The sequence below is a fragment of the Antedon bifida genome, chromosome 7 (genome assembly GCF_963402885.1).
Source record: "Antedon bifida chromosome 7, ecAntBifi1.1, whole genome shotgun sequence".
Taxonomy (NCBI): domain Eukaryota; kingdom Metazoa; phylum Echinodermata; class Crinoidea; order Comatulida; family Antedonidae; genus Antedon; species Antedon bifida.
The window spans coordinates 4,105,425-4,131,866 of record NC_136232.1 but is presented as its reverse complement, the minus strand read 5'-3'; the positions used below and the strand labels follow the sequence as shown (position 1 = coordinate 4,131,866).

General features: G+C 36.1%; 3 protein-coding genes and 28 non-coding genes across 31 annotated transcripts; 28 read left to right on the top strand and 3 right to left on the bottom strand.

Annotated features, from left to right (window-relative positions):
• On the bottom strand, positions 1-2,962 carry LOC144848381 (uncharacterized). The gene is made up of 2 exons (XM_078705107.1): positions 813-2,962; positions 1-552 (listed from the first exon to the last, which is right to left on the bottom strand). Exons 1-2 carry the CDS (start codon positions 2,901-2,903, stop codon positions 313-315), a joined length of 2,331 nt encoding a protein of 776 aa, XP_078561233.1. The 5' UTR covers positions 2,904-2,962; the 3' UTR covers positions 1-312.
• A 6,299-nt stretch (positions 2,963-9,261) lies between these two features.
• LOC144848134 (latrophilin receptor-like protein A) lies at positions 9,262-10,812 on the bottom strand. The gene is made up of 2 exons (XM_078704829.1): positions 10,206-10,812; positions 9,262-9,567 (listed from the first exon to the last, which is right to left on the bottom strand). The coding sequence occupies exons 1-2, from the start codon at positions 10,716-10,718 to the stop codon at positions 9,331-9,333; spliced, it is 750 nt and encodes a 249-aa protein (XP_078560955.1). The 5' UTR covers positions 10,719-10,812; the 3' UTR covers positions 9,262-9,330.
• Positions 10,813-14,058: 3,246 nt separating this feature from the next.
• On the bottom strand, positions 14,059-19,745 carry LOC144847754 (SAP30-binding protein-like). The gene is made up of 8 exons (XM_078704263.1): positions 19,589-19,745; positions 18,773-18,917; positions 17,851-18,023; positions 17,290-17,394; positions 16,688-16,767; positions 16,036-16,148; positions 15,305-15,445; positions 14,059-14,726 (listed from the first exon to the last, which is right to left on the bottom strand). The coding sequence occupies exons 2-8, from the start codon at positions 18,891-18,893 to the stop codon at positions 14,569-14,571; spliced, it is 891 nt and encodes a 296-aa protein (XP_078560389.1). The 5' UTR covers positions 18,894-18,917; positions 19,589-19,745; the 3' UTR covers positions 14,059-14,568.
• Positions 19,746-20,750: 1,005 nt separating this feature from the next.
• On the top strand, positions 20,751-20,823 carry Trnar-acg (transfer RNA arginine (anticodon ACG)). Its single transcript has one exon. It is a non-coding gene; the product is annotated as a tRNA-Arg (tRNA).
• A 106-nt stretch (positions 20,824-20,929) lies between these two features.
• Positions 20,930-21,002, top strand: Trnar-acg (transfer RNA arginine (anticodon ACG)). Its single transcript has one exon. It is a non-coding gene; the product is annotated as a tRNA-Arg (tRNA).
• A 115-nt stretch (positions 21,003-21,117) lies between these two features.
• On the top strand, positions 21,118-21,190 carry Trnar-acg (transfer RNA arginine (anticodon ACG)). Its single transcript has one exon. It is a non-coding gene; the product is annotated as a tRNA-Arg (tRNA).
• A 183-nt stretch (positions 21,191-21,373) lies between these two features.
• Trnar-acg (transfer RNA arginine (anticodon ACG)) lies at positions 21,374-21,446 on the top strand. The gene has a single exon. It is a non-coding gene; the product is annotated as a tRNA-Arg (tRNA).
• Positions 21,447-21,554: 108 nt separating this feature from the next.
• Positions 21,555-21,627, top strand: Trnar-acg (transfer RNA arginine (anticodon ACG)). Its single transcript has one exon. It is a non-coding gene; the product is annotated as a tRNA-Arg (tRNA).
• Positions 21,628-21,880: 253 nt separating this feature from the next.
• On the top strand, positions 21,881-21,953 carry Trnar-acg (transfer RNA arginine (anticodon ACG)). Its single transcript has one exon. It is a non-coding gene; the product is annotated as a tRNA-Arg (tRNA).
• Positions 21,954-22,062: 109 nt separating this feature from the next.
• Positions 22,063-22,135, top strand: Trnar-acg (transfer RNA arginine (anticodon ACG)). Its single transcript has one exon. It is a non-coding gene; the product is annotated as a tRNA-Arg (tRNA).
• A 107-nt stretch (positions 22,136-22,242) lies between these two features.
• On the top strand, positions 22,243-22,315 carry Trnar-acg (transfer RNA arginine (anticodon ACG)). The gene has a single exon. It is a non-coding gene; the product is annotated as a tRNA-Arg (tRNA).
• Positions 22,316-22,418: 103 nt separating this feature from the next.
• Positions 22,419-22,491, top strand: Trnar-ucg (transfer RNA arginine (anticodon UCG)). The gene has a single exon. It is a non-coding gene; the product is annotated as a tRNA-Arg (tRNA).
• A 107-nt stretch (positions 22,492-22,598) lies between these two features.
• Positions 22,599-22,671, top strand: Trnar-acg (transfer RNA arginine (anticodon ACG)). Its single transcript has one exon. It is a non-coding gene; the product is annotated as a tRNA-Arg (tRNA).
• Positions 22,672-22,778: 107 nt separating this feature from the next.
• On the top strand, positions 22,779-22,851 carry Trnar-acg (transfer RNA arginine (anticodon ACG)). Its single transcript has one exon. It is a non-coding gene; the product is annotated as a tRNA-Arg (tRNA).
• Positions 22,852-22,954: 103 nt separating this feature from the next.
• On the top strand, positions 22,955-23,027 carry Trnar-ucg (transfer RNA arginine (anticodon UCG)). Its single transcript has one exon. It is a non-coding gene; the product is annotated as a tRNA-Arg (tRNA).
• A 107-nt stretch (positions 23,028-23,134) lies between these two features.
• Positions 23,135-23,207, top strand: Trnar-acg (transfer RNA arginine (anticodon ACG)). The gene has a single exon. It is a non-coding gene; the product is annotated as a tRNA-Arg (tRNA).
• Positions 23,208-23,314: 107 nt separating this feature from the next.
• On the top strand, positions 23,315-23,387 carry Trnar-acg (transfer RNA arginine (anticodon ACG)). Its single transcript has one exon. It is a non-coding gene; the product is annotated as a tRNA-Arg (tRNA).
• Positions 23,388-23,490: 103 nt separating this feature from the next.
• On the top strand, positions 23,491-23,563 carry Trnar-ucg (transfer RNA arginine (anticodon UCG)). The gene has a single exon. It is a non-coding gene; the product is annotated as a tRNA-Arg (tRNA).
• A 104-nt stretch (positions 23,564-23,667) lies between these two features.
• On the top strand, positions 23,668-23,740 carry Trnar-ucg (transfer RNA arginine (anticodon UCG)). The gene has a single exon. It is a non-coding gene; the product is annotated as a tRNA-Arg (tRNA).
• A 290-nt stretch (positions 23,741-24,030) lies between these two features.
• On the top strand, positions 24,031-24,103 carry Trnar-ucg (transfer RNA arginine (anticodon UCG)). Its single transcript has one exon. It is a non-coding gene; the product is annotated as a tRNA-Arg (tRNA).
• Positions 24,104-24,208: 105 nt separating this feature from the next.
• Trnar-acg (transfer RNA arginine (anticodon ACG)) lies at positions 24,209-24,281 on the top strand. Its single transcript has one exon. It is a non-coding gene; the product is annotated as a tRNA-Arg (tRNA).
• A 108-nt stretch (positions 24,282-24,389) lies between these two features.
• Trnar-acg (transfer RNA arginine (anticodon ACG)) lies at positions 24,390-24,462 on the top strand. Its single transcript has one exon. It is a non-coding gene; the product is annotated as a tRNA-Arg (tRNA).
• A 107-nt stretch (positions 24,463-24,569) lies between these two features.
• Positions 24,570-24,642, top strand: Trnar-acg (transfer RNA arginine (anticodon ACG)). Its single transcript has one exon. It is a non-coding gene; the product is annotated as a tRNA-Arg (tRNA).
• A 114-nt stretch (positions 24,643-24,756) lies between these two features.
• Positions 24,757-24,829, top strand: Trnar-acg (transfer RNA arginine (anticodon ACG)). Its single transcript has one exon. It is a non-coding gene; the product is annotated as a tRNA-Arg (tRNA).
• A 110-nt stretch (positions 24,830-24,939) lies between these two features.
• On the top strand, positions 24,940-25,012 carry Trnar-acg (transfer RNA arginine (anticodon ACG)). Its single transcript has one exon. It is a non-coding gene; the product is annotated as a tRNA-Arg (tRNA).
• A 114-nt stretch (positions 25,013-25,126) lies between these two features.
• Positions 25,127-25,199, top strand: Trnar-acg (transfer RNA arginine (anticodon ACG)). The gene has a single exon. It is a non-coding gene; the product is annotated as a tRNA-Arg (tRNA).
• Positions 25,200-25,314: 115 nt separating this feature from the next.
• Positions 25,315-25,387, top strand: Trnar-acg (transfer RNA arginine (anticodon ACG)). Its single transcript has one exon. It is a non-coding gene; the product is annotated as a tRNA-Arg (tRNA).
• A 108-nt stretch (positions 25,388-25,495) lies between these two features.
• On the top strand, positions 25,496-25,568 carry Trnar-acg (transfer RNA arginine (anticodon ACG)). The gene has a single exon. It is a non-coding gene; the product is annotated as a tRNA-Arg (tRNA).
• Positions 25,569-25,679: 111 nt separating this feature from the next.
• On the top strand, positions 25,680-25,752 carry Trnar-acg (transfer RNA arginine (anticodon ACG)). Its single transcript has one exon. It is a non-coding gene; the product is annotated as a tRNA-Arg (tRNA).
• Positions 25,753-25,861: 109 nt separating this feature from the next.
• On the top strand, positions 25,862-25,934 carry Trnar-acg (transfer RNA arginine (anticodon ACG)). Its single transcript has one exon. It is a non-coding gene; the product is annotated as a tRNA-Arg (tRNA).
• Positions 25,935-26,044: 110 nt separating this feature from the next.
• On the top strand, positions 26,045-26,117 carry Trnar-ucg (transfer RNA arginine (anticodon UCG)). Its single transcript has one exon. It is a non-coding gene; the product is annotated as a tRNA-Arg (tRNA).
• Positions 26,118-26,442: the final 325 nt, after the last annotated feature.

Sequence of the window (26,442 nt, the reverse complement as noted above, 5' to 3'; positions counted from 1 at the left end):
CGTTATAATCATCTTATAGAGTCATAGGAATTAGTTATGTCAAAAAATAAAAGGGTTGAAATTTGGTCATCTTTCGAATTTTTTTCAAATGACTGTGGCACTGGTTACAATCCGTTATGCTTGACTAGTATTAATTAATGACGTAATGCATAAATTGCCATGTAGTAACTATTCGTTCATTACGAGAACGGGTTATAGACGTACGATTGCATAACCTATAGATATGGGTAAACAAGTACGAATGAATTTAGATGATTATCATTGTTTTGTACCTATTTCTGACCTTCATATAAAATAAATAAGCAAATATATCTATGTTGGCATTATTGTAGATGTATGTGTCATAGCTAGGCTGCCACTACTGGTAGGCTGACGATGAATTTGGTATTTTTCACACATTAAGCCGTAAACACGAGCATTACAAACAAACGACATTAAAATGAAAACACCTTGTAGTGAACACAGTACAATGAAAAAGTACCAAAGAATCTCAGCTCCAGTAAATGTTGCGACGAACCCAAAGATCCACGAAAATCCCATCAAGGAAGTTATCTGTCAAAATAAAGATATGGTAGGCCTAATATTGAAAAATGTATTATTTTCAAGATGAGTGCGCAGTTGCTGAAACAAATATCAAAATAAGATACAACATAAATAGCAAAAAATATACTAGGAAACTCAACCATTCTTCTACGATCTACCACATTTATACTGCTCTGAACAGGTGCTCAATGTGGATGTGTTGCCATCCTGTAATAGTTGTAATTTTGCCTTTATGCTTAAATAATAGTAAGAAATAATAGAAAGCTAACCTTAACATATATTTTTAGCTCCGAACACGTTGAGTGTGAAGTTGATCTACTACTTCTTAGTGTAGAAGAAGTCTTCATTGTGCCTCTGACACCATGTACCGTCAATCCAAAGAGAATTATATTCAGACACACGGATGATAAAACAGGGCCTCCAAAGATAATCAGACTAGCTACATTATTGCTGATCCAGCAGACATAAGGCGACCCGTAATCGAAGTCCAGACTCTTCACATTCAACGACAAAACAAAACATATTGTGACTATTACAAAAGGTGTTCCCCATGCTGTTGTAGAGTAATTTGTAAAACTCTTTCTGTTGATCTCTTTACTTCGATTATGAGTGTTATTAAAGGTCTTACTGACGTCATACGCTAAGACACTCATCCAAAAGAAAGAAGCCAACCAAAAGAAATGCATTGCAACTGCGATAAGTGTGCAGATAATTGAATTATTAGTTTGGCCTGCTCCGAATGTTAGGATAAATTGGGCAGCAAACAAAGCAACAGTAAGACTCATGATAGACTTTCCGGGTAAAGTTCTAAGTGAAGGTAGCAAGCAGTACACAATAAAAGTAAAAGCAAGCGCAATAAGCGAGAGAATACATCCTACAACGCTTAGAATTGTTTGAGCGTTATTATACGGAACAAAATAATAAACCTTACTGGTCGTTCCACTCTGGTTAAATCTCGAACAAATTTTAACAGTTTCATTGTCTAAAACTTCATAGCTTCCATAGTTATATACATCTTCTGTCTCTTTGTGTTGTAACGTATTATTTAGTGATAAGTAATTAACTAAATTATCGATAATATACGGACAAGTAAGGTCACTATTTTCATGTGAACATGGAAATAACAAAGTAGTTGAAGCAAATCCACTGCTATCACGTTTGTAATGATGACTAAATAAGGAAGCATCTATCGAATGGTAGGAGTCTGATTGGTTTATGTGTAGCATTGTCTGATTTCGAATAATTATTGGAAACACATTTTCCTCAATGCTGACTCCAATTGAACTGCAGTTTTCTGGTTTATCGAAGTCCGCGCAGAACTGATCAACTTGTAATGACGACACGTTGCATAATATTCCATATTGGTTCGTTTTTATCTCATTAGATGGAAATAATGTTAAAAGATCATGACGCAACAGTGAGTAATCTCTGTTACTGATTAATTCGAATTGAAGTTGCAGTTGATCGTTGATATGTAACTCAGAATAAAATTGACTGAATTGGTACAACGCACTCGAACCACCAACGTTTTGAAGATTTGATAGAATGCATGACAGCGTCTTGTTTGCTTCGTGATTCTGATAGATTGTAGTGTTTACCGTAAACTGTAGAACCCAACGTTTACAAATGACAGATTGACACTGGCCATTGATAAGTACATAACCATTTGAACAGAAGATAACGATGCAAATCTCTCGAAAACTATCAAACACTTCTCCATTTTTACAGAGTTTAGTTAATTCTGTTACTTTAACTCCATTGTCAGATGTACCAAATAGTATTGTTAAAGGATTGAAATCTGTATTTGGTGGTATGTAAGGTTCTATAGCATATTCCAAATCAACACTGATATAATAGCTGCTGCTGTCGTAACCGGGTGGCAGAAGAGAAGAACAATTTTCAACATCAAGTGGAAACCCATTGCAAGCAGCACATTCCGGGTTTTTATATTTCTGATAGTATGAAGGTGCGAAATATCCCGGACATTTCCTTCCATACCCATCTGGTGTATAATCACATCTATCAATGAACATATCTCGACATGGTCTTGGTAGTAAATTCTCCGGTAAATCATCAGGCAGACCGTAGGTAATATCGTCAATACTGGAAATTGGAAAAGAACCAATAACTTCAAACACAATCCACGTGGTCATGTCTTCCATAGGAATACTATTACAAACAGCACAGTATATGTTTCCGTAGTGGTCGCCATTCGAGTCAAACACTGGAAGATTGTTTAATATGTCATCAGCTTCAATTTCGCAAAGATCCCGTATGTACTCATTGTTCCAAGATGAATCGCAACTTCCGATAATATAGTACGCTATTTTTGATATATATTGGCAAGTAGCGGTGGACATAATAGTTTCCTTAATTTGGGATTGGTTGAACGTGTCGTACTTTTCCTTGCAACAGTCTCCGTACAGAATGCATTTGTCGTCGCAACGACAGTCTATGATTTCGTCACTACTATCGCAAGAGGCACACATTATTGTGTAATCTACTTCTCTATCTGACGAGATACCTGTACGAATATACCAAAGTATTACTAACAAAGATATCAAACACGACATGCATTAATAATAATTAATAATGTTTAATAAGTTGCAGAAATGTATTATGTTTTAAATGTTTTTTTTTCCAAAATAAAAATCACTCTCAAAATAAAAACGTTTCAAAATGCGCCACTATAATTATCAACTAATGTTACTGATGAAGTTGATCAAAAATGTGATAATAATTAATATAATAGTGTTGTTTAGGCCACAAAAGAGAAGAAAAAAAATTTGCCATTCTTTTAGAAAACGTTTCCACACCTCAGTACAGATATTTTCTAAAATCATCATACGATCAATTGAATTATACATAAACAAGGCCAACAGCTATAAGTCGCGTGCTAAGCATAGTGATACCAGACCGACCGACCGACCGACCGACCGACCGACATAGTGAACTATAGAGTCGCGTCCACGCGACTAACAATGTGTGAATTAACTTAATTGTCAATATGTGGACATTCCTTACGTAGGCTTATGATAACGCAATATAGCGTAGATTTATGTTTTTAAAATATTTTTTTGTGTGTTCGACCTATTTATCATTTTTCAAAACATTCATGAAGTTTTTAAATAAATCTTCAATGTTGTAGGAAACAGGATGATTATTCTATAATTTACGCTTATATGTATTGTGCCCCCTGACAAATTAATTCTTAAAAATGTTTTGCTGAATATGCCATTTTAATGTCGCATAATAGTTATCCACTTTGACCAAAAATTGAATCTAAAAATAATTTATTTACCTGAAATAAAGCAAAAAATAGACAATTTGTCTACCAGTTAACCATTTTTGTTGTAAGTAAAAACAACTTTATTAAAACGAAATAACCTATTATTAGTCTGATTTAATTAATCTCATGGGGGACAATACTGTACATCTTTAATATTAGTGCATATTTTATTTTTACCCTAATTGCACATTAGTAGGCCTAGTATACAAATTATACATGTTTATTAGTTGATTAGTGAGAATAAGGGTTGAAAGATAGTTAAATTAAATGAGGCTGAAAACAAGATCCAGGCCAATAAAAATAACACGACCAATAACAGACTAGCTTACCTTTAATGCACTCTACATACTGAGATGAAAATACAAATATTATCAATAACAGTTTACAAGTTGGCCTATAGTTTCTCAAAGAAATAAACTCCTGTGCAGTCATTTTAAACGATTACAAGAGTTTGTGGGGTTGAAGAGTGTTCCGCCGTGCTAAACAGTGCTTCACCAAGTTCAGTAGCCACCATGCTAATGTATTTTTTTCTGCTGGTATTATAAATCAGGTTGTATTGTATTGGTTATCTGAGAATGTTGACCTTTAACATTTGAACATCCTTATTGATATTTTAAAAACATTATAGGCCTAGAAAGTAAAAAAGTGCGATTTCTAAAAATGAAGAGATCAGGATGTGATCGTGTCTCCAAGTAGGGCCTACATCAATACTGAGACAACAATTTACATCGACTAAGGCTTTCCTAATTAGTTTTGCACACGCCTCTACGCTAATATGTTTCTTTGTTATCTAAATAACTACGACTCAGCTTGTAACTTAAATTTAAACTATTTCATGTGTTTTAATCTCTATTTTAGGTGTGGGAAGATCTAAATTGGAGCTAGATGATGAAAACATATTCTTGATAATGACTAATGTTCTTACTATAATTTTACTTATTAAGTCACAATTTTAAACTTAAACTTCTTATTGGCACTGGTTACAAGACAAATTCTACTTAGCTATTGTGACAAATGTAATCTATCACATGGTAACATACGCTATTCGAGCTAAAAAGCCAAGAATCGGTGGTTAGAGGTCGACTCGCTCCTAGTATAGTTATATAGTATAGTATAGTTCTGGTGATGGAACTCGGATAAGGACTACCGTAGGTCATGTGTGCCAGCTCGTTGATCATTCGAGACAAATATATTAATTGGGGATTACCCTGGTGAACTTGTTCACAAAATAGGCCACGTGTAGGCCTACATCAGAAACCACCTATCTGTAGAACTGTGATTAATTGACTATTGGTATTGGTAATCCTTGGCCACATATATAAACTATGGTGCCAAATAAGTTATGATGGCAAACAATGATAAGCTATGTTGACAAACGCAATTGATTATCTTCTACATAAATTTACACACAATTTGATCAAGAACTCTATTAAATACAATTGAGCTAAATTATGAAATTCAATCCATGTAGATTTTAAAACTACATCTACAACTTCAAAATTTAAGAATAGGCTTACAAGAACTATTTATCATCTAGAAATATGATGAACGTTAAATATATATGCCTATTTCATAAGACCAGACAAGACCAGATAAAGTGATTCAATAAAAATGGTAACTTTGTTTTCTCTTATTTTTTAAAAGTTTATGTAATGTTTTTTTTCTTCCATATTTAATGTTATATTTAGGGGTAGATCAAAGTCTTTCTGACTTATACATCATAGGTACGTTATATGGTAATTTAAATATGCTAATTGGAAAGTTTAATATATCACATTTATATCTACTCGTAATGCACTTGTGGTCTAAAACACACCGTTAAGGAGATACGGATCTTAAAAATGGTATAGTAAATAGCGGCCATTTAGAATTTAATTAACCCACTTCCTGACGTCCGATGTTCATTTCAACAAGGAAAATGTTAAGAAACTTGTTTTCTTGCAGTTTCTAAATTGTTCGCATAATATAATGTCATTTAAGCAGTAGAATGTTTAATATCACATGAGATATGAAGCTTTAAAATAGCAAATGGCGGCTATTTTGAATTTATGCTAATGAACCCACTTCCCGATGTCCGATTTTGGTAAACTTTGGATAGGATGTTCATTTGGACTATATCAAATTCTGTTGTAATTTGTTCTAGGTTCAACCATACTTTTACTGGACTACCAATACCGAAGTTCTTACGAAGGACTAACGCATATTATATAACACCTAAATAAACTCATGTGATTTGATTACATGGCTTGCAATAGTACGCACTATTGAACGGTCGTTCAATGGTACTATATTTTGTGTACGAAAAAACAAATCTTTTTGCCTTTGGAAAATATTTTTTCTATACCATTGCTTTTGAAATACAACAACGCCACGTATTTTGTTCTTTCGCCGCGAAGATTAAATTTTATGACTGGTTCGCGATGGAAGTACATTTTTGGAGAGATATATTTAGATCAAAAAGGCATTTAAATTAGCTTTGGATCGTTTGTATGATGTTGATTAATTAATGGGAACATCTCTACTAGATGTGGAATCGTTGGGAAAAACATAATTAGCTTATATGAGTTCCAGTTGCCTGTCGAAGTTTCGTATTTGATATGCTGCCTTTCTAGCATAACTAGACCTGTTATAGTATTATGCTAGGCCTATGCGTTTTAGCCTTGCTAGGCATAGGATTGTTTGATCGTTTCGTACCACGATCACTAACCAAAATAACAATTTGAGTCGATTTGGTGTTCACACTGAATATTTTTTGTCGCATAAAAATTACAGTTCGATTGACGCGTGTCGTTTTGCGTGTAAATTGTTCAGTGTGCATCGGTCTTAACATCTTTACTAAGCACGCATTTCATAGTAACACAGACGAAAATACCCTGTAAACTTACCTTCATTGGATTCCACATATTGAAATGAAAACGAAACCGTTATCAATTGCAGCAACACATCGCATTTTGAAAACATCATACTGTATTAAAAAGAATGAAGATCGCTGCTAGCATATACAATTTTTCCTGAACAGCGTTTACCCACGGCTAAGACTGAGAAAGTCGGTTAGTCTTTTACCGAGAAAATTGGAGAATGGCTTTATATATTGCGATCAGCCAACCAGCATATTACTCATGTATTTTTTCTGTATGTCTAAATTTAGGAATTATGTTTACAGTGTTTAGATTCAATTACATTGGTTACCTTTAACTAGAAAAAGTTCCGAATATAGGGAAATATATATTCTGCAGTAATCTTAAAAAATCCGATAAACAGAAAGGGTCAAAGATACCTCATAAGGTTAGAACAATTTGTGAATCTGTTTTGTCAGAGCCAGTTGTTCCATTCTTTCAATCATATATATAAAAGTTGTTGATTTGTTTTTATTTGTTCAGACATTCCATACTTGTTACAGTTTATCCATTAGTTTTAAATTTAATTCAGTTTCACATTGGATGAGTTATAAGTAGAATAACAAATAGGATATCAAATTGAAACATATTATCTTTCTATTGACTATGATGGAAAGAAACTAGATATACGGTTAGTCTTTTACCGAGAAAATTGGAGAATGGCTTTATATATTGTGATCAGCCAACCAGCATATTACTCATGTATTTTTTCTGTATGTCTAAATTTAGGAATTATGTTTACAGTGTTTAGATTCAATTACATAGTTACCTTTAACTAGAAAAAAAATTTCCAGATTATGCAAGCTATAATGCTAGATGGGTCAACAGTTTGATAGATTTCACCACAACACCCACAGTGACTTCACTGTAACAGAAAGTTTTATGGGAAGAAATGTTATACCTTCCGTAGTGTTAGATATCAGTAGGCAAAGACAATCAATGTTAGTTACTTTTCATTACATACAATTGGAATAAAGATATGGTTTTAGAAAAAACTGACATAGACACACTTCAGAAAGTAGTAGAAGGGGTTCGTCTGAAAATATACACAACAAAAATTGTTTGTGGTAATCTTTAAAAATCCGATAAACAGAAAGGGTCAAAGATGCCTTCTCAGGTTAGAGCATTAATTCGTGAACCTGCTTGTCAAAGCCATTTGTTCCATTCTTTCAATTAGGCTAATTTATTCGCACAGATTGAAACTTTGAAGCATGCGTACGTAATATTAACACGTACGTAAAAAAATGTTAAGAAGTAAATACTTACTTATTAATGTTTAGTAATTTAGAAAACAAAAATACTAAATTAATGCCAATGTTTACTAATGGTATGATAATAAAAGTTAAAATTATGATATTAATGAGGGAAAAACAGAAAATAATGAAATTTAGAAATTATGCAATGAAACATTGACTGAATAAAGGTGGTTGTGAACCACCAAAGATAAAAAGTCAAGTCAACCAAAAGCATGAAAATAAAAACTTTTGAGGAGATTGACAACCAAAACAGAAATGGCGATAACATGTTTATAATTATTGTAGACAAGACTGACATTGACGAAATAACCAACTCTAATGGTTAATGCAATTTGAGAATATTATAGTCAGAAATGAAATAAAAAATATTCTTGATAATGACTAATGTTCTTAGTATAATTTTACTTAATAAGTATACACCTTTTAAAACTAAATACCATTCTTTCTTTCTTTTCTTATTTCTTTGGTTACAATTAATTCTAAGCTATGGTGGCAAATGTAAGCTATGGCGAAAAATTAATAATAACTATGTGTAAGGTACTGTGGCTAAGCTATGGTAACATATGATATTCGAGCGGTTAAGGCAAAGGCGCCGTTTACTCTGCCTAAAAAGAAGCCCATGAGAATCGGTGTTAAGAGGCCGACTTGCTACTAGTTCTGAGGTGGTAGAACTCGGATAAAGACTATCAGCCGTGTGTCCTGTGTGCACAGTTCGTTCATCAGTTGGGACGAATATAAATAGTGGATTACCCTGGTGAACTGGTTCACAAAATAGCCCACGTGTACGTCAGAACCACCTACAGTATCTGACAGGACAGTGATTAATTTCCTGTTGGTAATAATCCTTTGCCATAAATATAACCTATGGTGAAAAATATAAGTTATGATGGTAGCTATGTTGACAAACGCAATTCAAATGATTATCTTCTACCTAAATGTACAAATAATTTGATAATAAAGAACTCTATTAAATATATACTATGGAGCTAAATTACGGAATTCAATCCATTTAGACATTAAAACTACATCTACAACTGCAAAATTTAAGAATACAAGAATATTTACCATCTAGATATTATGATGAACGTTAAATATATATTGCATAAGACCAGATAACAACATCATAAGTGATCCAATAGAAATTGTTGCTTTGTTTTCTCTTATTTAAAAAAAGTTTATGTAATGTTTTTTCTCATCCATATTTAATGTTATATTTTTGGGGTATCTTTCTGACTTATCTGACATGACTGAACTACTTTTTTCCGTTGTAGGCATATGAAAGTTTATCTATTAACTAACCATTGTTGTGAACAATATAAGCAATATATTTACAAAATAATATAAGCTATGCTGACATTGTTGTGCTCTGATTCGTAGCTAGGCTGCTACTACTTTGAGGCTGACGATGAATTTGATATTTTTCACACAGTAGGCCGTAAACACGAGCATTACAAACAAACGACATAAAAATAAAAACACCCTGTAGTGAACACAGAACGATAAAAATGTACCAAAGAAATTCGGTTCCGGCAAATGTTGCGACGAAACCAAAGATCCACGAAAATCCCATCAAGGAAGTTATCTGTAATAAAAAAACACCAGAATGATTATTTACTAGGGCATGGTATAATAATAAAGTTTTCTTTAAAAAATACTCCTTATTATATGTCAGGTGCGAGAAATACATTTCAGTGGGATCATACATTGCAATAATTATATGTAATAGTTTAGCCTAAAGTATGTTTCATGTTATTTTTTTTCTTAAAACTGATCAACCTACGATTTTATAAGAAATCTATGTTTATTAATACATTCACGTGACTTAGCTGTAGCGACTGCTTACATGTCTTTCATTGGCAATTTTTGAGAGATATCTATCAAACTGTGACAAGTTTTAGTAAACAATTATTGAGAGGGATTAGGAACATTTGGTGTATACAATTTTAGTATAGTTTAATGAAACAAAACTCTCAACATGCGTTGTCTTCTGTGTGATGAAAGTAAAGTTTGAATAGATACCGATAATATCGTTATATTCAGGTTTATTTATTCATTCATCCATACAAACAGAAGGTGGCCAAAGGCTGAAAAATTCTACACACAATGTAGGCCTATAACAAGCAATACAAAGGGGATAGCACACGGTAATACAAGTTATATTATATTATTACTTTTTTGTCTTTATTCGTTGTCATGTAAAAGAAACAATTGAAAACTAACCTTTAAATATATTTTCAGTTCCGAACACGTGTGTGCAGTTGATACACTTCTCCGTAACGTAGTAGAAGTCTTCATTGTGCCTCTGACGCCACGTACCATCCATGCAAAGAAAAACATATTCAGACACACGGCTGATAAAACAGGGCCTCCAAAGATAATAAGACTAGCCACATTATTGGTTATCCAGCAGACATAAGGCGACCCGTAATCGAAGTCCAAACTATTCACATTCAACGACAAGACAAAACATATTGCGACTATTACAAAAGGTGTTCCCCATGCTGTAACAGAGTATTTTGTAAAATTCTTTCTGTCGTCCTCTAAATTACGATTGTGAGCGTTAGTAAAAGTTTTACTAACGTCATACGCTAACACACTCATCCAACAGAAAGATGGCAACCAAAAAAAATGCATTGCAACTGCGATAAGTGTGCAGAAAATTGAGTTATTAGTTTGGCCTGCTCCGAATGTTAGGATAAATTGGGCAGCAAACAAAGCAACAGTAAGACTCATGATAGACTTTCCTGGTAAAGTTCTAAGTGAAGGTAGCAAAGCGTACACAATAAAAGTCAAAGCAAGTGCTATAAGTGAGAGAATACATCCTACAACGCTTAGAATTGTTTGAACATCATACGAAACTCTGTTTGCTTCATTTTCCACAGATGTCAAGCAAATTTTAACAGTGTCATTGTCTACAACTTTATAGCTTTTAACTGTATACACAACGTGTGTATCTTTGTGTTGTAAAGTATTATTTACTGATAAGTAATCTGTTAAATTAGCAATAATGTACAGACATTTTAGGCTGAGGTCGAACATGTTTTGTAAACATGGAATCAATAAAGTAGTCGAATTAAATCCATTTTGGTGTTGTGTGTAATGATGACTAAACAAGGAAGTATCCATCGAATGGTAGGAGTTCGATTGGTTTATGTATAGCATTTTCTGTTTTTCAACGTTTACTGGAAACACATTTGTATCAATGTTGATTCCAACCGAACTGCAGTTTTCTGGTTTAGCAATGTTTGAACAGAATTGATTAACTTGTACTGATGCTACATCGCAGAGCCCAGACTTGTTTGGTGGAAAAACTTCTGAGAGATCACTGCGCAACAATGAGTAATCTCTATAACTAAGTAATTCAAATAAGAGTTGTTGGAGTTGACTGCTGAGAGGCCGGCTATATATTTCAGAAGACACTGAGTATGATTCTCTTGATCCACTAATGTTTTGAAGATTCGAAAGAATGCACGAAAATGTATCATAGGATGTGTAATTCTGAGAGATTTTGGCATTTACCTTAAATTGTAGTTTCCAGATCTCGCACATGACAGACACACATTGGTCTTGGAATAGTTTATATCCTTCAACACAGAATATGAGGACACAAATGTCTCTATACTTATCAAATACTTCACCACCTCTGCATTTGTTAGGCAATGCGGACACTGGAACTCCATAAGAAAATAGTCCAGGTAAACCACCAAAAATAAGAGCAGGCGGGTGTGGTGGCATGTAAACATCGGTGAAAGTACATTTTCTAACATCCAATTTCAATTTATTACAAGCAGCACATTCTGGATTGTTATAATACTGATCATTTACAAAGGTAGATGAATAAGTTTTATGCTTTACAGTTGCAAAGTATCCAGGACATTTTTCGGATTTATTTGAGGTATGACCACAATAACCGATTCCTTGAGGTCTACAGCGTCTGGGACGTAAATCGCTTGATATATCGTCAGGTACAACGCACTGAAATCGTCTCATGTCGTGTTCTCTTACACTCCACATGGTCATGTCCTCCTTAGGAACACCATTACAAACAGCACAGTATATGTTTCTATAGTGGTCTCCGTTCGAGTCAAAAACTGGAAGAATGTTTAATATGTCTCCAGTTGCAGTTTCGCAAAGATTCCGTATGTACTCATTGTTCCAAGATGAATCGCAACTTCCAATAATATAGTAGTCAATGTATGATATATGTTGGCAAGTAGCGGTGGACATAATAGTTTCTTTAATTTGTGTTTTGTTAAATGTGTCGTACTTTTTCTTGCAACAGTCTCCATAGATGATGCATTTGTCATCACAGTAACATTTGACTTCGTTAAAGCTGAATAATGTATTTTCATTGCAAGGATAACACCAACTTATGTAATCAATTGTGATTTCTGACATTAAATCTGAGTGGATTAATAAACATAAACAACATAATTATTATGAAATGCAGTTACTCTGTGTTGCTAATACGGCAGGAATTGTTCTATTATAATTATGCATATCAAGTAGAGGCCGAAGAAGCATACATTCTGTAAGATGTCATAATAACGACTTGAGCTTAAAGTTTGCTACCTAAAATCAATCCAGCTTACGGTTCTGTGTCTAGTAATGATCAATATTTAATTTTGCTCATGGAAAAGTCCATTCCATAAGTTAAAATAAACTGGTTGGTAACTATCGTGATCTTTATAAATACCAGCCTATATCATTATCGCTCTTACCAGTCTTTATAAATACGCCTAGATGTACTGTACCATCTGATGATAATACTCTGGTAACTTACCTTCACTGGATTCCACATATTGGCATGAAAACAAGACTGTTACCAATAACACGTCACGTTTTGAAAACGTCATACTGTGTATTAAATGGCAATCGTTTTCTTTAAACAGAGTTTAGCCACCTTTTGATGAGCGCCCAAACCGCTATAAGAGGAAGTCTGTCACTCTACTGAGAATATCGTCGAATAGCTTTATATATATTGTGATCGGCCAATAAACATGTTACTCATGTATTTTGACTTTACGTCTGTATATAGCATATGTTTATAATGTTTATATTTAATTACATTACTTTCCTTTAACATGATACTTATTTACTTCAAACTGAAGAGTAATCAAGGAATAAACTATACTTTTGGGATAATTTCATTTTAATTATATTACCTTATGGTTAGGGAGTCAAATCGGCGAGTTAAACCATTAAAAAGCTTTTAATAATATGCCTACTTAACGGAGTTTTATGTTTAATATGTTAAAATAATTTGAAGAAACTTACAAAATAAATTTGTGAATTCATTGAAATAAGATTAGGACAACTAAATGAAGATATGACATCAATAAATATTGAAAACCTAATTATAATTCAAATTGGACAAATAAGAGAGAATGAAAATGCAAGAAGGTAAGGAATGATATTATAGATGACGATAATAAAAAAGATAATTTTACTTTTTCCAAATCGGAGTGTTAATAGGCCTAGTGTATTTTGAAATCTATAGTATATAAAACATTTGTTTTTAACTTAATTTGAACGCTAAACAAAACCCCCATTCTTCTCGGACATGTAATTGCTTTTCAACTGTAACAGCATTCTTGGAAATCATAAGCTCAGAGCGCAGTACTATTTCCTATTAATCAAGTTTTGACTCGCCCACACACAAGATGGCTATGATTGAAAGGAAATAAAAAATTATGCCAGCCGATGCTATACACAATATTCTCTAGACTTTTCCAACCAATAGCTAGAATATGCTGAATATAGGGAAATATGCATGGCAATTGGGTTTTCAGATTTATGCCAGCTATAATGCTAGATGAGTTTGCTAGATTTCGCCACAACATCCACAGACACAATGACTGCACTCTGTAACAGAAACTGTTATGGGAAGAAATGTTATACCTTCCGTAGTGTTAGATATCAGTAGGCAAAGACAATCAATGTTAGTTACTGTCATTACAGACAATAGGAAGATATGGTTTTAGAAAAAAACTGTCATAGACGTAATACATCAGAAGTAGTAGAATATCACTATTCTAAGACAATCAGCATTACAGACAATTGAAGAAAGATATGGTTTAGAAAAAATGTTTATAGACATACTTCAGAAAGTAGTAGAATATTACTCGTCTGAAAATATACAAAAATTGTTTTAAACTTGATTTAATTTTCTGTGGAAATCTTAAAAAATCGGATAAAAAGAAAGGGTCAAAGATGCCTTCTCAGGTTAGAGCATTAATTCGTGAACCTGCTTGTCAAAGCCATTTGTTCCATTCTTTCAGTTATGCTAAGTTATTCGCGCGGATTTAAACTTTGAAGCATACGTACGTAATATGAGGAATTCATGCTTAAACGAGTTTTATACATTGTCACAAAATATTCCGAAACTACATCATTCTGATTCGGCTAGAAAATAACAAAATGTTATTAGTGAACCTGTAAGCCTTCCCGTAATACGAAAGCGTGGAAATACTGTATATGTTTTAAAACTATGGCTGATGCATCTATTCAAGACACATTGTCATGTTCGAAATGTGTCCCCTTAATAGAGGTTCTACTGTATTTTGGTGTCTATTATGTGTAATCAATTGTCTAAGCGTGGTTTCTTTAATGTCCCAATAGAAGAAATGACGGTCTTATTTGTATTAACTGAACCTGCAGTGAATGCTAGCCTTGGCACTGCAACAGCGACCCCTGTTGCCCCAACATCCCACTTGCTTTTTCTTTTCTTTGATTGGTCATCTACAAAAGGAAAGGTAATTTAAATTTAAAAAATTCAGATTTAAATTTGACCCCTATCTTATCAGCCTATGTTCTCGGTATAATCAATTAAGAGCAGCTATCCAGGGGAAATGGGAGGGGATGCTTGTGTAAATGTCATAAAGGGGTAGTTGTCCAGATATTTATTACGATATAACCACCACCTTCATGGTTCTGGTGGTAGAATGAATCTTCTTGGATAAGGACTATAAACCGTAGTCTCAGGATACAAAAATGCTTGTGTGCACTTTAAAAAACATAGTACATCTGTTGAGACAAGCATGGTAGCTGCACTGACATGAGCCTTATAGGGGAGAATCATGTAGTTGAAAAGTGGAACATTTAAGTCCATGTATGTATTTAATGCAACTTGAGAATAATAGAAGGCACAACAAATATTGTATGTATGCTGTTGTATTAAAGCTAACAACATTTGTCCCCACAATGCGTACACAATGCATCAAAATGATAAACATTTAAATTCAGATGCTGTTTGCGATGTTCGCTATATTGGTACAATCCTAAAAACAAAAATATGAGCAACAATCACAATCTCTTACCAACAGTATTTACTGTTGCCAGGGGAACCGCTAGTCCTGTTGTCGACGAGCCGGTTGGTTTCTTTACCGTACCAGTTACAAATTCAACTTTTGTTTTTCGTTCTTTTTCACGTTTTGCCATATCTTCTTTTTGTACTTTGGCTGGAATAAGGTAACATTAATTAACCATTTGTTTTATGACATAAACAAATATTTACTGGGCTGAGGGGCATGGTTAAAACTATAGCCCAAGGTGATCTAGAGACTATACTATATCCCGAGATGAAGTCAAGGGATATAGTAAGTCTCCAGATCAGGGCTATATTTTTTACCATGCTCCGATGAAAGTAAATATTTGTTTTATATGCAGTAACACGCAATTTGGCTGTAAGCTAGAGGCCAAAGCAAACACAGACTTGCTGGTTGGGTTTCGTATTTATTTTTATTAAAACTGTTAGAACTAGGTTTGCTAGCTGATATAAAATTAAATTTCAAGTCCTGTGTTATATATATTTTAATGTTCTTTTGTCAATTTATTTGGACAGGGGGTTGAGTAAGCAACTCAACAATCACAACCTGTCTGTTTATATAAAATTATTGAATTTGTATGGCCATTATGAAATCGTTTTTTGTCAGACAAGACGGTCTCTCAAATTTGCCAAACTAATAGCGTATTAACACATTTCTGATCTTCTTTTATGGTGCTTGGGAAGAATAGCATGTACATTGTGAAGAAATTGTGTTAGAAATACCTAAACTTTCATAATAAGAATCGTCTGTCCATCCATGTGGGTCGTACACATCATCTGGGTAGTTGCTACCTAATTCATCAATCCCCATGTACGAAATCAATTTTTCATATATGCTACATTGAAAAAAAAAAAATGAAAAATTTTAAGTTGCCATTACAGAGCACAAGGACGCCTAATAAAATCATGATACGGTAAAAAATGCTGTTAAAGAAAAAATATTTAAACTTATCGACCAAAATCATATCATCGTTCACATCTAACTTAAATATTTTTCTGAATTGAATACTACTAGTAATATTTAAAATTTAAGGAAAGTATCTGATTGGTGAATACCACCACTGGACCCAGCACGCAAGTTTTAACAGAAATAAAAACAAACTCTTGGCACACTATACACAAGATAACCAAACACACTAGTAGAGTAAAGCTACATTCACACTTGTTCTATTTTACGGAATGGAAGACAGCGTCGTTTTGTTAAACAATGGAACATTGTATACAGAATTGAACGGTGCCAGCTTCCGTTCCATTAAACAAGTGTAAATGTAGCTTAACAGTACTTGATGGATTAAAAAAAAAAAATTAATAATTACTTGGGGCCAATCAGAAGAAAGACACCCTAAATGGTAATTATTTTTGTATTAATGTTTACCTTGGGTTGCGAAAATCTTTCCTATTTTGGATCATTGAATTGAGATCAAACTGCCTCTTAAGATAACCTGCTATTTTGTCCTAAAATAAAAAAAAAGTTTACATCGAACAAACAGAAGAAATCACTTAATTGCAAATTCCTTTCATACTTGCCGGACCCTATTAAACAGGTCACTGAGTGGCAAATAACCTGTCATATTTATCTGACCCTGTTAGAAAGGTCACTGAGTAGCAAATAAAATTTCACAATTGTACCACACTGTGAGAGAGGTCACCAAGTTGTAAATAACCTTACACACTTGTTCAATCTGGTTAGTGAGGTCACAGAGTGGCAAATAACCTTACACACTTGCCCGACCTGGTTAGTAAGGTTACTAAGTGGTAATTTTCATACTTGCCTGATCATACTAGTAAGGTCAGTGCTGACCACACCTTAAATTTTCCGACCACCATTTACATTGTGCCAATTTTTAACATTTAGTAATATAGACTACAGAGTTGAATAACTATTGACCATTCACTACCATATTTGGGCATATCACTACTATATTTGGGCATACATCACTACCATATTTGGGTACATCTCACTAGTTTGATACTTGCCTGTAAATGTTTGGAACACCTTCCAGTAGGCTCTGGGGGAAGTTGTATTTCTTCTATTGACAAATGTCTTACACTCTCTGACCATTTTGACCCTGATGTGTTATGCTAAAATTAAGAAAAAATTAAGATTAAATCGAAATCCATTTTGAACATATGTCTTTAAAAACTGAAGGTCACTGGAAGGAACACTGACATACAGAAATCAATTTCATTGGTGATTTGAATTAAAGGTCAAAATCATTGGTTCTTGTATTGTAATGTTGTACAGTTACCTAAATCTTGAGTGTTTACATTGGACCTGAGGTCGGTGTTGTAACAGGCGGATTCTACTAATATTTTCCTTGCTCAGACATATGACACAAATAAAATTTCAATGTTTTTTTTTCATGACAACGCTACGCACCAATCAAGTAAAAAGATCATTCTACTTATGCGTTTCCGAGCATGTGCAGAATTATTTTTGCGTAGCCGTGTGGCGCGTCATCAAAGCAAAAATTCACCAATGATGTACACGCAATCTGACGTGAACCTGAAAAGAGCCTTAAATCACACTTATACTACCTCATCATCTTCGTTATCCTCTGTAGTAAATGTTTCATCAACTTCTCCTATTTCTCCCATAATAAGAACATCTTCATCTTGAATACTTTCTTTAACTTCTCCTTCAGCTACTGATGTATTTCTTGATTGGTTCAAGTCCCCCGCTTCATCTTCTCCAACATAGGAAACTAATCCTGATAAAAAGTTATACAGTCAGTAGCGTAATGCAGAGCCCCCTGGTTTAGGAACTCTAAGTGGCCCTCCAACGCTGGAGGCCTCGGGCATTTATAGCATTTTTTCGACATATTTCAATGCCTGCCATAAGCTCCGGGGCCCCTGGGTTTAGCCAGTGAGCTCATAACTGTATACAGTCATATTTTTATTGAAACTTCTTTATGATCCAAACAATCTGTATCCTAATTTTTAGGAAGAAAGCAAACTGCTTCCAATGTATTTTTTTAACTACCTTTTATATTTCACTGTAATTTGACCAATCAAAAGGAAGTTATTATCATCTAAAGTGTACAAGGTATTTGGACCTAAAAAAGATGTTGACTAATACTGTACCCTTTTCACCCTACAAAAAGTAACAACTTTTTGCATAGTGTGACAGTTTTCTGGAATTTTCTGAAAAACAAACCGCTGATAGGCTTTGTTCTGAGATGTCCCGAATTGTTACTTTGTGTGCATGTATTGCCCTGGTATTAAACTGACCAATCATAGTAATAATAAAATAGCATGTATACATGTATGCTTTCTCTCAAAATTTCTCATTGTTCGTGTTTGCATGTATTAAAAAGTTTAATAAATCAGGAGATCAAACCTGGTTACAACTTGTAACAATTTATGCAGATGTGAAAAAATTTGCAAGAAAGTTTCATTATTCATGCATGACTAAATCTTCAGTTGTAGCAGAGTATCTATTAGTATTTATATAACTTACTTGTCACTCCTTTATTTCCGCCACCCTTCTCTTCATCCGAATCTGCATCAGAGTCTCCTGCGTAACTCACTAACGACTGCATTTTAGATGACGAGTCGGATTTGTTCATACTTGAGCTCATAAATAGTCAGTTGCTAAAATAAACCTGAATAAAAAGGAACAGAAAACTTTTATTCTTTTACTAGGCACTCTGAACAATTCCTTTGTGTTTCATTTTGGTAACAACAGAATTCCCACTTCTAGCTACAGTAAAATCTCACTTGACTTCATAATGATAATGAAAAATACTGTAAATAAAAACACAATAATTTATAAAATTTCCATTGGTATTTGGAGTATACTGTAATGTAGCCTAGAATTACTGATGATTTTAATGTACAATTTGTCCTGGACAGCCTGGCTGGGACGACTCACACCATTTTATTATAAATTTGTCAAATTTATTTATTTATAATTCACAATCATTGGTTTGGTCTAAAAAGTAAAACTAAAAGCGGGATGTTTCGGCCCAATAGTTGGCCAAATCGTCCAAACAAAGGTGGGCCAAATCGTCCTGGTGGCTGGTATGGTAAGTTTTTAGTAGTAATAAATAGGCCTAGCATAGCTAGCAAGGATAACTGTGTGTGTTGTGGTTTATGGGTCTACCTAGGCTAGGCCTAGTTAGTAGGCCGGTGAACCAGTTTGAGTAGGCCTAGGCCTATGTATGTATGGGCCTACTAGTAGCTAGGCCTAGGCCTAGGCCTGGTCAAAAAGTCTGATTGAGATAATAAAATGAAATATACCATTTCAATTTAAAAAAATACATTATATAAATACCTGGATTAACTAGGCTAGGTCTGAAGTGCCATAGAGATAGAACATTTAAAAAAATCGCTTTCTATAGGCTAGGCCTAGCCTAAGTTACGTTTTTACACTCGTTTCGCCGCGAGACGATGCTCCTCCTCGACCTGTTGTTGTGTGATGGTGATGAAAATTCTATCGATCACGTCCTCTTTCAACTGATAGAGGGCGGTACAGCAACCAGAGCCATATATAGAGAGAGTTACGGCATTGCGTTCACGGATTTTAGAAAGTCACGTGGTGTGCACGCCGGCCATGTTTGTGTCCAACTATGCCTATGTAGCGTATGGAGTCGAGTCATTTGCTTCGAAAATGTATAACATTCACAAGGCTTTAAATATCGAATTTAATATCAAAACAATCAATTTGTTTAAAGGTTTTTGTTAAGATAATAACGAAATCATAAAGTTACTGCGAACATGATTTTAAACAACAAAATGTAAAAACAATGCATTACTATAGAGAATCGCTGTACAAACTAAACGCGCACGCGTAGAGCGTGCATGGAGCGCACAACCAGAGCCGTTCCGAAATTGCTATTTTTGTTGTTTTAAATCATGTTCGCAGTAACTTTATAAATTTTTTATTATTTTAACAAAAACCTTTAATCAAATTGATTGTTTTGATATTAAATTCGATAATTAAAGCCTTTTGAACGTTATACATTTTCAAAACAAAAGACTCAACTCCATACGCTACATAGGAATAGTTGGACACAAACATGGCTTCTAATCCATTCGAAGTCGTAACTCTCTCTATATATGGCTCTGACAGCAACTGTGCTGTACCGCCCTCTAATTTTGTTCTTTTACATTATTTGCACTCCTCATGTTTAACGCCAACGGGTTAAGATTCGTTCACCAGCAAGAAGTATAGGCCTATGTATGTCCTGTGGACCAATGGATAAGTCATCTTACGAATCAGGAGATTCCAGGTTCGAGACCTGACAGGATCGTGCTTTCTTTTGTTTACATTATTTCCACGAGAACCATTTAACATTGCATTCGAGTCGAGTTCCGGCAGGATCGTGCTTTTTTTGTTTACATTATTTCCGCGAGAACCATTTAAAAATATATACTCCTCATGTTCAACGCCAACGGGTTAAGATTAATTCACCAGCAAGAAGTATGTATTAGGTGGTCCTGTGGCCCAATGGATAAGGCATCTGACTACGAATCAGGGGATTCCAGGTTCGAGTCCTGGTAGGATCGTGCTTTTTGTTTACATTATTTCCGCGAGAACCATTTAACATTATACTCCTCATGTTCAACGCCAACGAGTTAAGATTAATTCACCAGCAAGAAGTATGTATTAGGTGGTCCTGTGGCCCAATGGATAAGGCATCTGACTACGAATCAGAGGATTCCAGGTTCGAGGCCTGGCAGGATCGTGCTATTTTGTTTGTTTACATTATTTCCGCGAGAACCATTTAACATTCCACTCCTCATGTTCAACGCCAACTTGTCGGGTTAAGATTCATTCACCAGCAAGAAGTATGTAGGGGTGGTCCTGTGGCCCAATGGATAAGGCATCTGACTACGAATCAGGGGATTCCAGGTTCGAGTCCTGGCAGGATCGTGCTTTCTTTTGCTTACATTATTTCCACGAGAACCATTTAACATTGCATTCGAGTCGAGTTCCGGCAGGATCGTGCTTTTTTTGTTTACATTATTTCCGCGAGAACCATTTAAAATTATATAATCCTCATGTTCAACGCCAACGGGTTAAAATTCATTCACCAGCAAGAAGTATGTATTAGGTGGTCCTGTGGCCCAATGGATAAGGCATCTGACTACGAATCAGGGGATTCCAGGTTCGAGTCCTGGCAGGATCGTGCTTTTTTTGTTTACATTATTTCCGCGAGAACCATTTAACATTATACTCCTCATGTTCAACGCCAACGGGTTAAGATTAATTCACCAGCAAGAAGTATGTATTAGGTGGTCCTGTGGCCCAATGGATAAGGCATCTGACTACGAATCAGGGGATTCCAGGTTCGAGTCCTGGCAGGAGCGTGCTATTTTGTTTGTTTACATTATTTCCGCGAGAACCATTTAACATTATACTCCTCATGTTCAACGGCAACGGGTTAAGATTCATTCACCAGCAAGAAGTATGTAATAGGTGGTCCTGTGGCCCAATGGATAAGGCATCTGACAGGATCGTGCTTTTTTTGTTTACAATTTCCGCGAGAACCATGTAACATTATACTCCTCATGTTCATCGCTGGGTTAATATTCGTTCACCAGCAAGAAGTATGTATTGGATGGTCCTGTGGCCCAATGGATAAGGCATCTGACTACGAATCAGAGGATTCCAGGTTCGAGTCCTGGCAGCATCGTGACTTTTTTTGTTTACAATATTTCCGCGAGAACCATTTATCATTGAACTCCTTATGTTCAACGCTAGTGGGTTAAGATTCGGTCACCAGCAAGAAGTATGTATTAGGTGGTCCTGTGGCCCAATGGATAAGGCATCTGACTACGAATCAGGGGATTCCATGTTCGAGTCCTGGCAGGATCGTGCTATTTTTTTGTTTACATATTTTTGCGAGAACCATTTAAAATTCCACTCCTCGCGTTCAACTCTAGTAGTAATAGTCGGTCACCAGTAAAATTTATGTATTGAGTGGTCCTGTGGCCCAATGGATAAGGCATCTGACTACGAATCAGGGGATTCCAGGTTCGAGTCCTGGCAGGATCGTGCTTTTTTTGTTTACAATTTCCGCGAGAACCATGTAACATTATACTCCTCATGTTCATCGCTGGGTTAATATTCGTTCACCAGCAAGAAGTATGTATTAGGTGGTCCTGTGGCCCAATGGATAAGGCATCTGACTTCGAATCAGGGGATTCCAGGTTCGAGTCCTGGCAGGATCGTGCTTTTTTGTTTACAATATTTCCGCGAGAACCATGTAACATTATACGCCTCATGTTGAACGCTAGTGGGTTAAGATTCGGTCACCAGCAAGAAGTATGTATTAGGTGGTCCTGTGGCCCAATGGATAAGGCATCTGACTACGAATCAGGGGATTCCACGTTCGAGTCCTGGCAGGATCGTGCTATTTTTATGTTTACATATTTTTGCGAGAACCATTTAAAATTCCACTCCTCGCGTTCAACTCTAGTAGTAATAGTCGGTCACCAGTAAAATTTATGTATTGAGTGGTCCTGTGGCCCAATGGATAAGGCATCTGACTACGAATCAGGGGATTCCAGGTTCGAGTCCTGGCAGGATCGTGCTTTTTTTGTTTACAATTTCCGCGAGAACCATGTAACATTATACTCCTCATGTTCATCGCTGGGTTAATATTCGTTCACCAGCAAGAAGTATGTATTAGGTGGTCCTGTGGCCCAATGGATAAGGCATCTGACTTCGAATCAGGGGATTCCAGGTTCGAGTCCTGGCAGGATCGTGCTTTTTTGTTTACAATATTTCCGCGAGAACCATGTAACATTATACGCCTCATGTTGAACGCTAGTGGGTTAAGATTCGGTCACCAGCAAGAAGTATGTATTAGGTGGTCCTGTGGCCCAATGGATAAGGCATCTGACTACGAATCAGGGGATTCCACGTTCGAGTCCTGGCAGGATCGTGCTATTTTTATGTTTACATATTTTTGCGAGAACCATTTAAAATTCCACTCCTCGCGTTCAACTCTAGTAGTAATAGTCGGTCACCAGTAAAATTTATGTATTGAGTGGTCCTGTGGCCCAATGGATAAGGCATCTGACTACGAATCAGGGGATTCCAGGTTCGAGTCCTGGCAGGATCGTGCTTTTTTTGTTTACAATTTCCGCGAGAACCATGTAACATTATACTCCTCATGTTCATCGCTGGGTTAATATTCGTTCACCAGCAAGAAGTATGTATTAGGTGGTCCTGTGGCCCAATGGATAAGGCATCTGACTTCGAATCAGGGGATTCCAGGTTCGAGTCCTGGCAGGATCGTGCTTTTTTGTTTACAATATTTCCGCGAGAACCATGTAACATTATACGCCTCATGTTCATCGCTGGGTTAATATTCGTTCGCCAGCAAGAAGTATGTATTAGGTGGTCCTGTGGCTCAATGGATAAGGCATCTGACTTCGAATCAGGGGATTCCAGGTTCGAGCCCTGGCAGGATCGTGCTTTTTTTTGTTTACAATATTTCCGCGAGAACTATTTAACATTATACTCTTCATGTTGAACGCCAACGGGTTAAAATTCATTCACCAACAAGAAGTATGTAATAGGTAGTCCTGTGGCCCAAAGGATAAGGCATCTGACTACGATTCAGGGGATTTCAGGTTCGAGTCCTGGCAGGATCGTGCTTTTTTTGTTAACAATATTTCCGCGAGAACTATTTAACATTATACTCCTCATGTTCAACGGCAACGGATTAAGATTAATTCACCAGCAAGAAGTATGTATTAGGTGGTCCTGAGGCCCAATGGATAAGGCATCTGACTTCGAATCAGGGGATTCCAGGTTCGAGTCCTGGTAGGATCGTTCTTTTTTTGTTTACAATATTTCCTCGAGAACCATGTAACATTATACTCCTCATGTTCATCGCTGGGTTAATATTCATTCACCAGCAAGAAGTATGTAATAGGTGGTCCTGTGGCCCAATGGATAAGGCATCTGACTACGAATCAGGGGATTCCAGGTTCGAGTCCTGGCAGGATCGTGCTTTTTTTGTTCACAATATTTCCGCGAGAACCATTTAACATTATACTCCTCATGTTCAACGCCAACGGGTTAAGATTAATTCACCAGCAAGAAGTATGTATTAGGTGGTCCTGTGGTCCAATAGATAAGGCATCTGACTACGAATCAGGGGATTCCAGGTTCGAGTCCTGGCAGGATCGTGCTTTTTTTGTTTACAATATTTCCGCGAGAACCATTTAACATTATACTCCTCATGTTCAACGCCAACGGGTTAAGATTAATTTACCAGCAAGAAGTATGTAGGGGTGGTCCTGTGGCCCAATGGATAAGGCATCTGACTACGAATCAGGGGATTCCAGGTTCGAGTCCTGGCAGGATCGTGACTTTTTTTGTTTACATTATTTCCGCGAGAACCATTTAACATTCCACTCCTCATGTTCAACGCCAACTTGTCGGGTTAAGATTAATTCACCAGCAAGAAGTATGTATTAGGTGGTCCTGTGGCCCAATGGATAAGGCATCTGACTACGAATCAGGGGATTCCAGGTTCGAGTCCTGGCAGGATCGTGCTATTTTGTTTGTTTACATTATTTCCGCGAGAACCATTTAACATTATACTCCTCATGTTCAACGCCAACGGGTTAAGATTAATTTACCAGCAAGAAGTATGTAGGGGTGGTCCTGTGGCCCAATGGATAAGGCATCTGACTACGAATCAGGGGATTCCAGGTTCGAGTCCTGGCAGGATCGTGACTTTTTTTGTTTACATTATTTCCGCGAGAACCATTTAACATTCCACTCCTCATGTTCAACGCCAACTTGTCGGGTTAAGATTAATTCACCAGCAAGAAGTATGTATTAGGTGGTCCTGTGGCCCAATGGATAAGGCATCTGACTACGAATCAGGGGATTCCAGGTTCGAGTCCTGGCAGGATCGTGCTATTTTGTTTGTTTACATTATTTCCGCGAGAACCATTTAACATTCCACTCCTCATGTTCAACGCCAACTTGTCGGGTTAAGATTCATTCACCAGCAAGAATTATGTAGGGGTGGTCCTGTGGCCCAATGGATAAGGCATCTGACTACGAATCAGGGGATTCCAGGTTCGAGTCCTGGCAGGATCGTGACTTTTTTGTTTACAATATTTCCACGAGACCCATTTATCATTGAACTCTTTATGTTCAACGCTAGTGGGTTAAGATTCATTCACCAGCAAGAAGTATGTATTAGGTGGTCCTGTGGCCCAATGGATAAGGCACCTGACTACGAATCAGGGGATTCTAGGTTCGAGTCCTGGCAGGATCGGGCTATTCTTTTTGTTTACATTTTTTCCGCGAGAACCATTTAACATTGCACTCTTCATGTTCAACGCCAACGGGTTAAAATTCATTCACCAGCAAGAAGTATGTATTAGGTAGTCCTGTGGCCCAATGGATAAGGCATCTGACTACGAATCAGGGGATTCCAGGTTCGAGTCCTGGCAGGATCGTGCATTTTTTTTAAAACAATATTTCCGCGAGAACCATTAAGCGTTATACTTCTCATGTTCAACGCCAACGGGTTAAAATTCATTCACCAGCAAGAAGTATGTAATAGGTGGTCCTGTGGCCCAATGGATAAGGCATCTGACTACGAATCAGGGGATTCCAGGTTCGAGTCCTGGCAGGATCGTGCTATTTTTTTGTTTACATTATTTTCGCGAGAACCATTTAACATTATACTCCTCATGTTCAACGCTAGTGGGTTGAGATTCAGTCACTAGTAAAGATTATGTATTGGGTGGTCCTGTGGCCCAACGGATAAGGCATCTGACTTCGAATCAGGTGATTCCAGGTTCGAGTCCTGGCAGGATCGTGCTATTTTTTGTTTACATTATTTTCGCTAGAACCATTTAACATTACACTCCTTATGTTCAACGCTAACGGGTTAAGATTTGTTACTATTTAATTACTATATTACACTAAACACTAAGACATTATTCAGGTATAACGTTTATGAATGAACGTTTATTCCTTATGGCACTTTTTGAAAAACGATGTATGGAGAGGTAATTCCCGGTCACAAAGTGACTCACGCAGTCAATGCTTCTATATCTGATTATTAAACATTCTATTAAGTATTCATAACACAATTTAAATGTTATGTTAAAGTCTATGACGTATGCGCGACCGCCAACAAT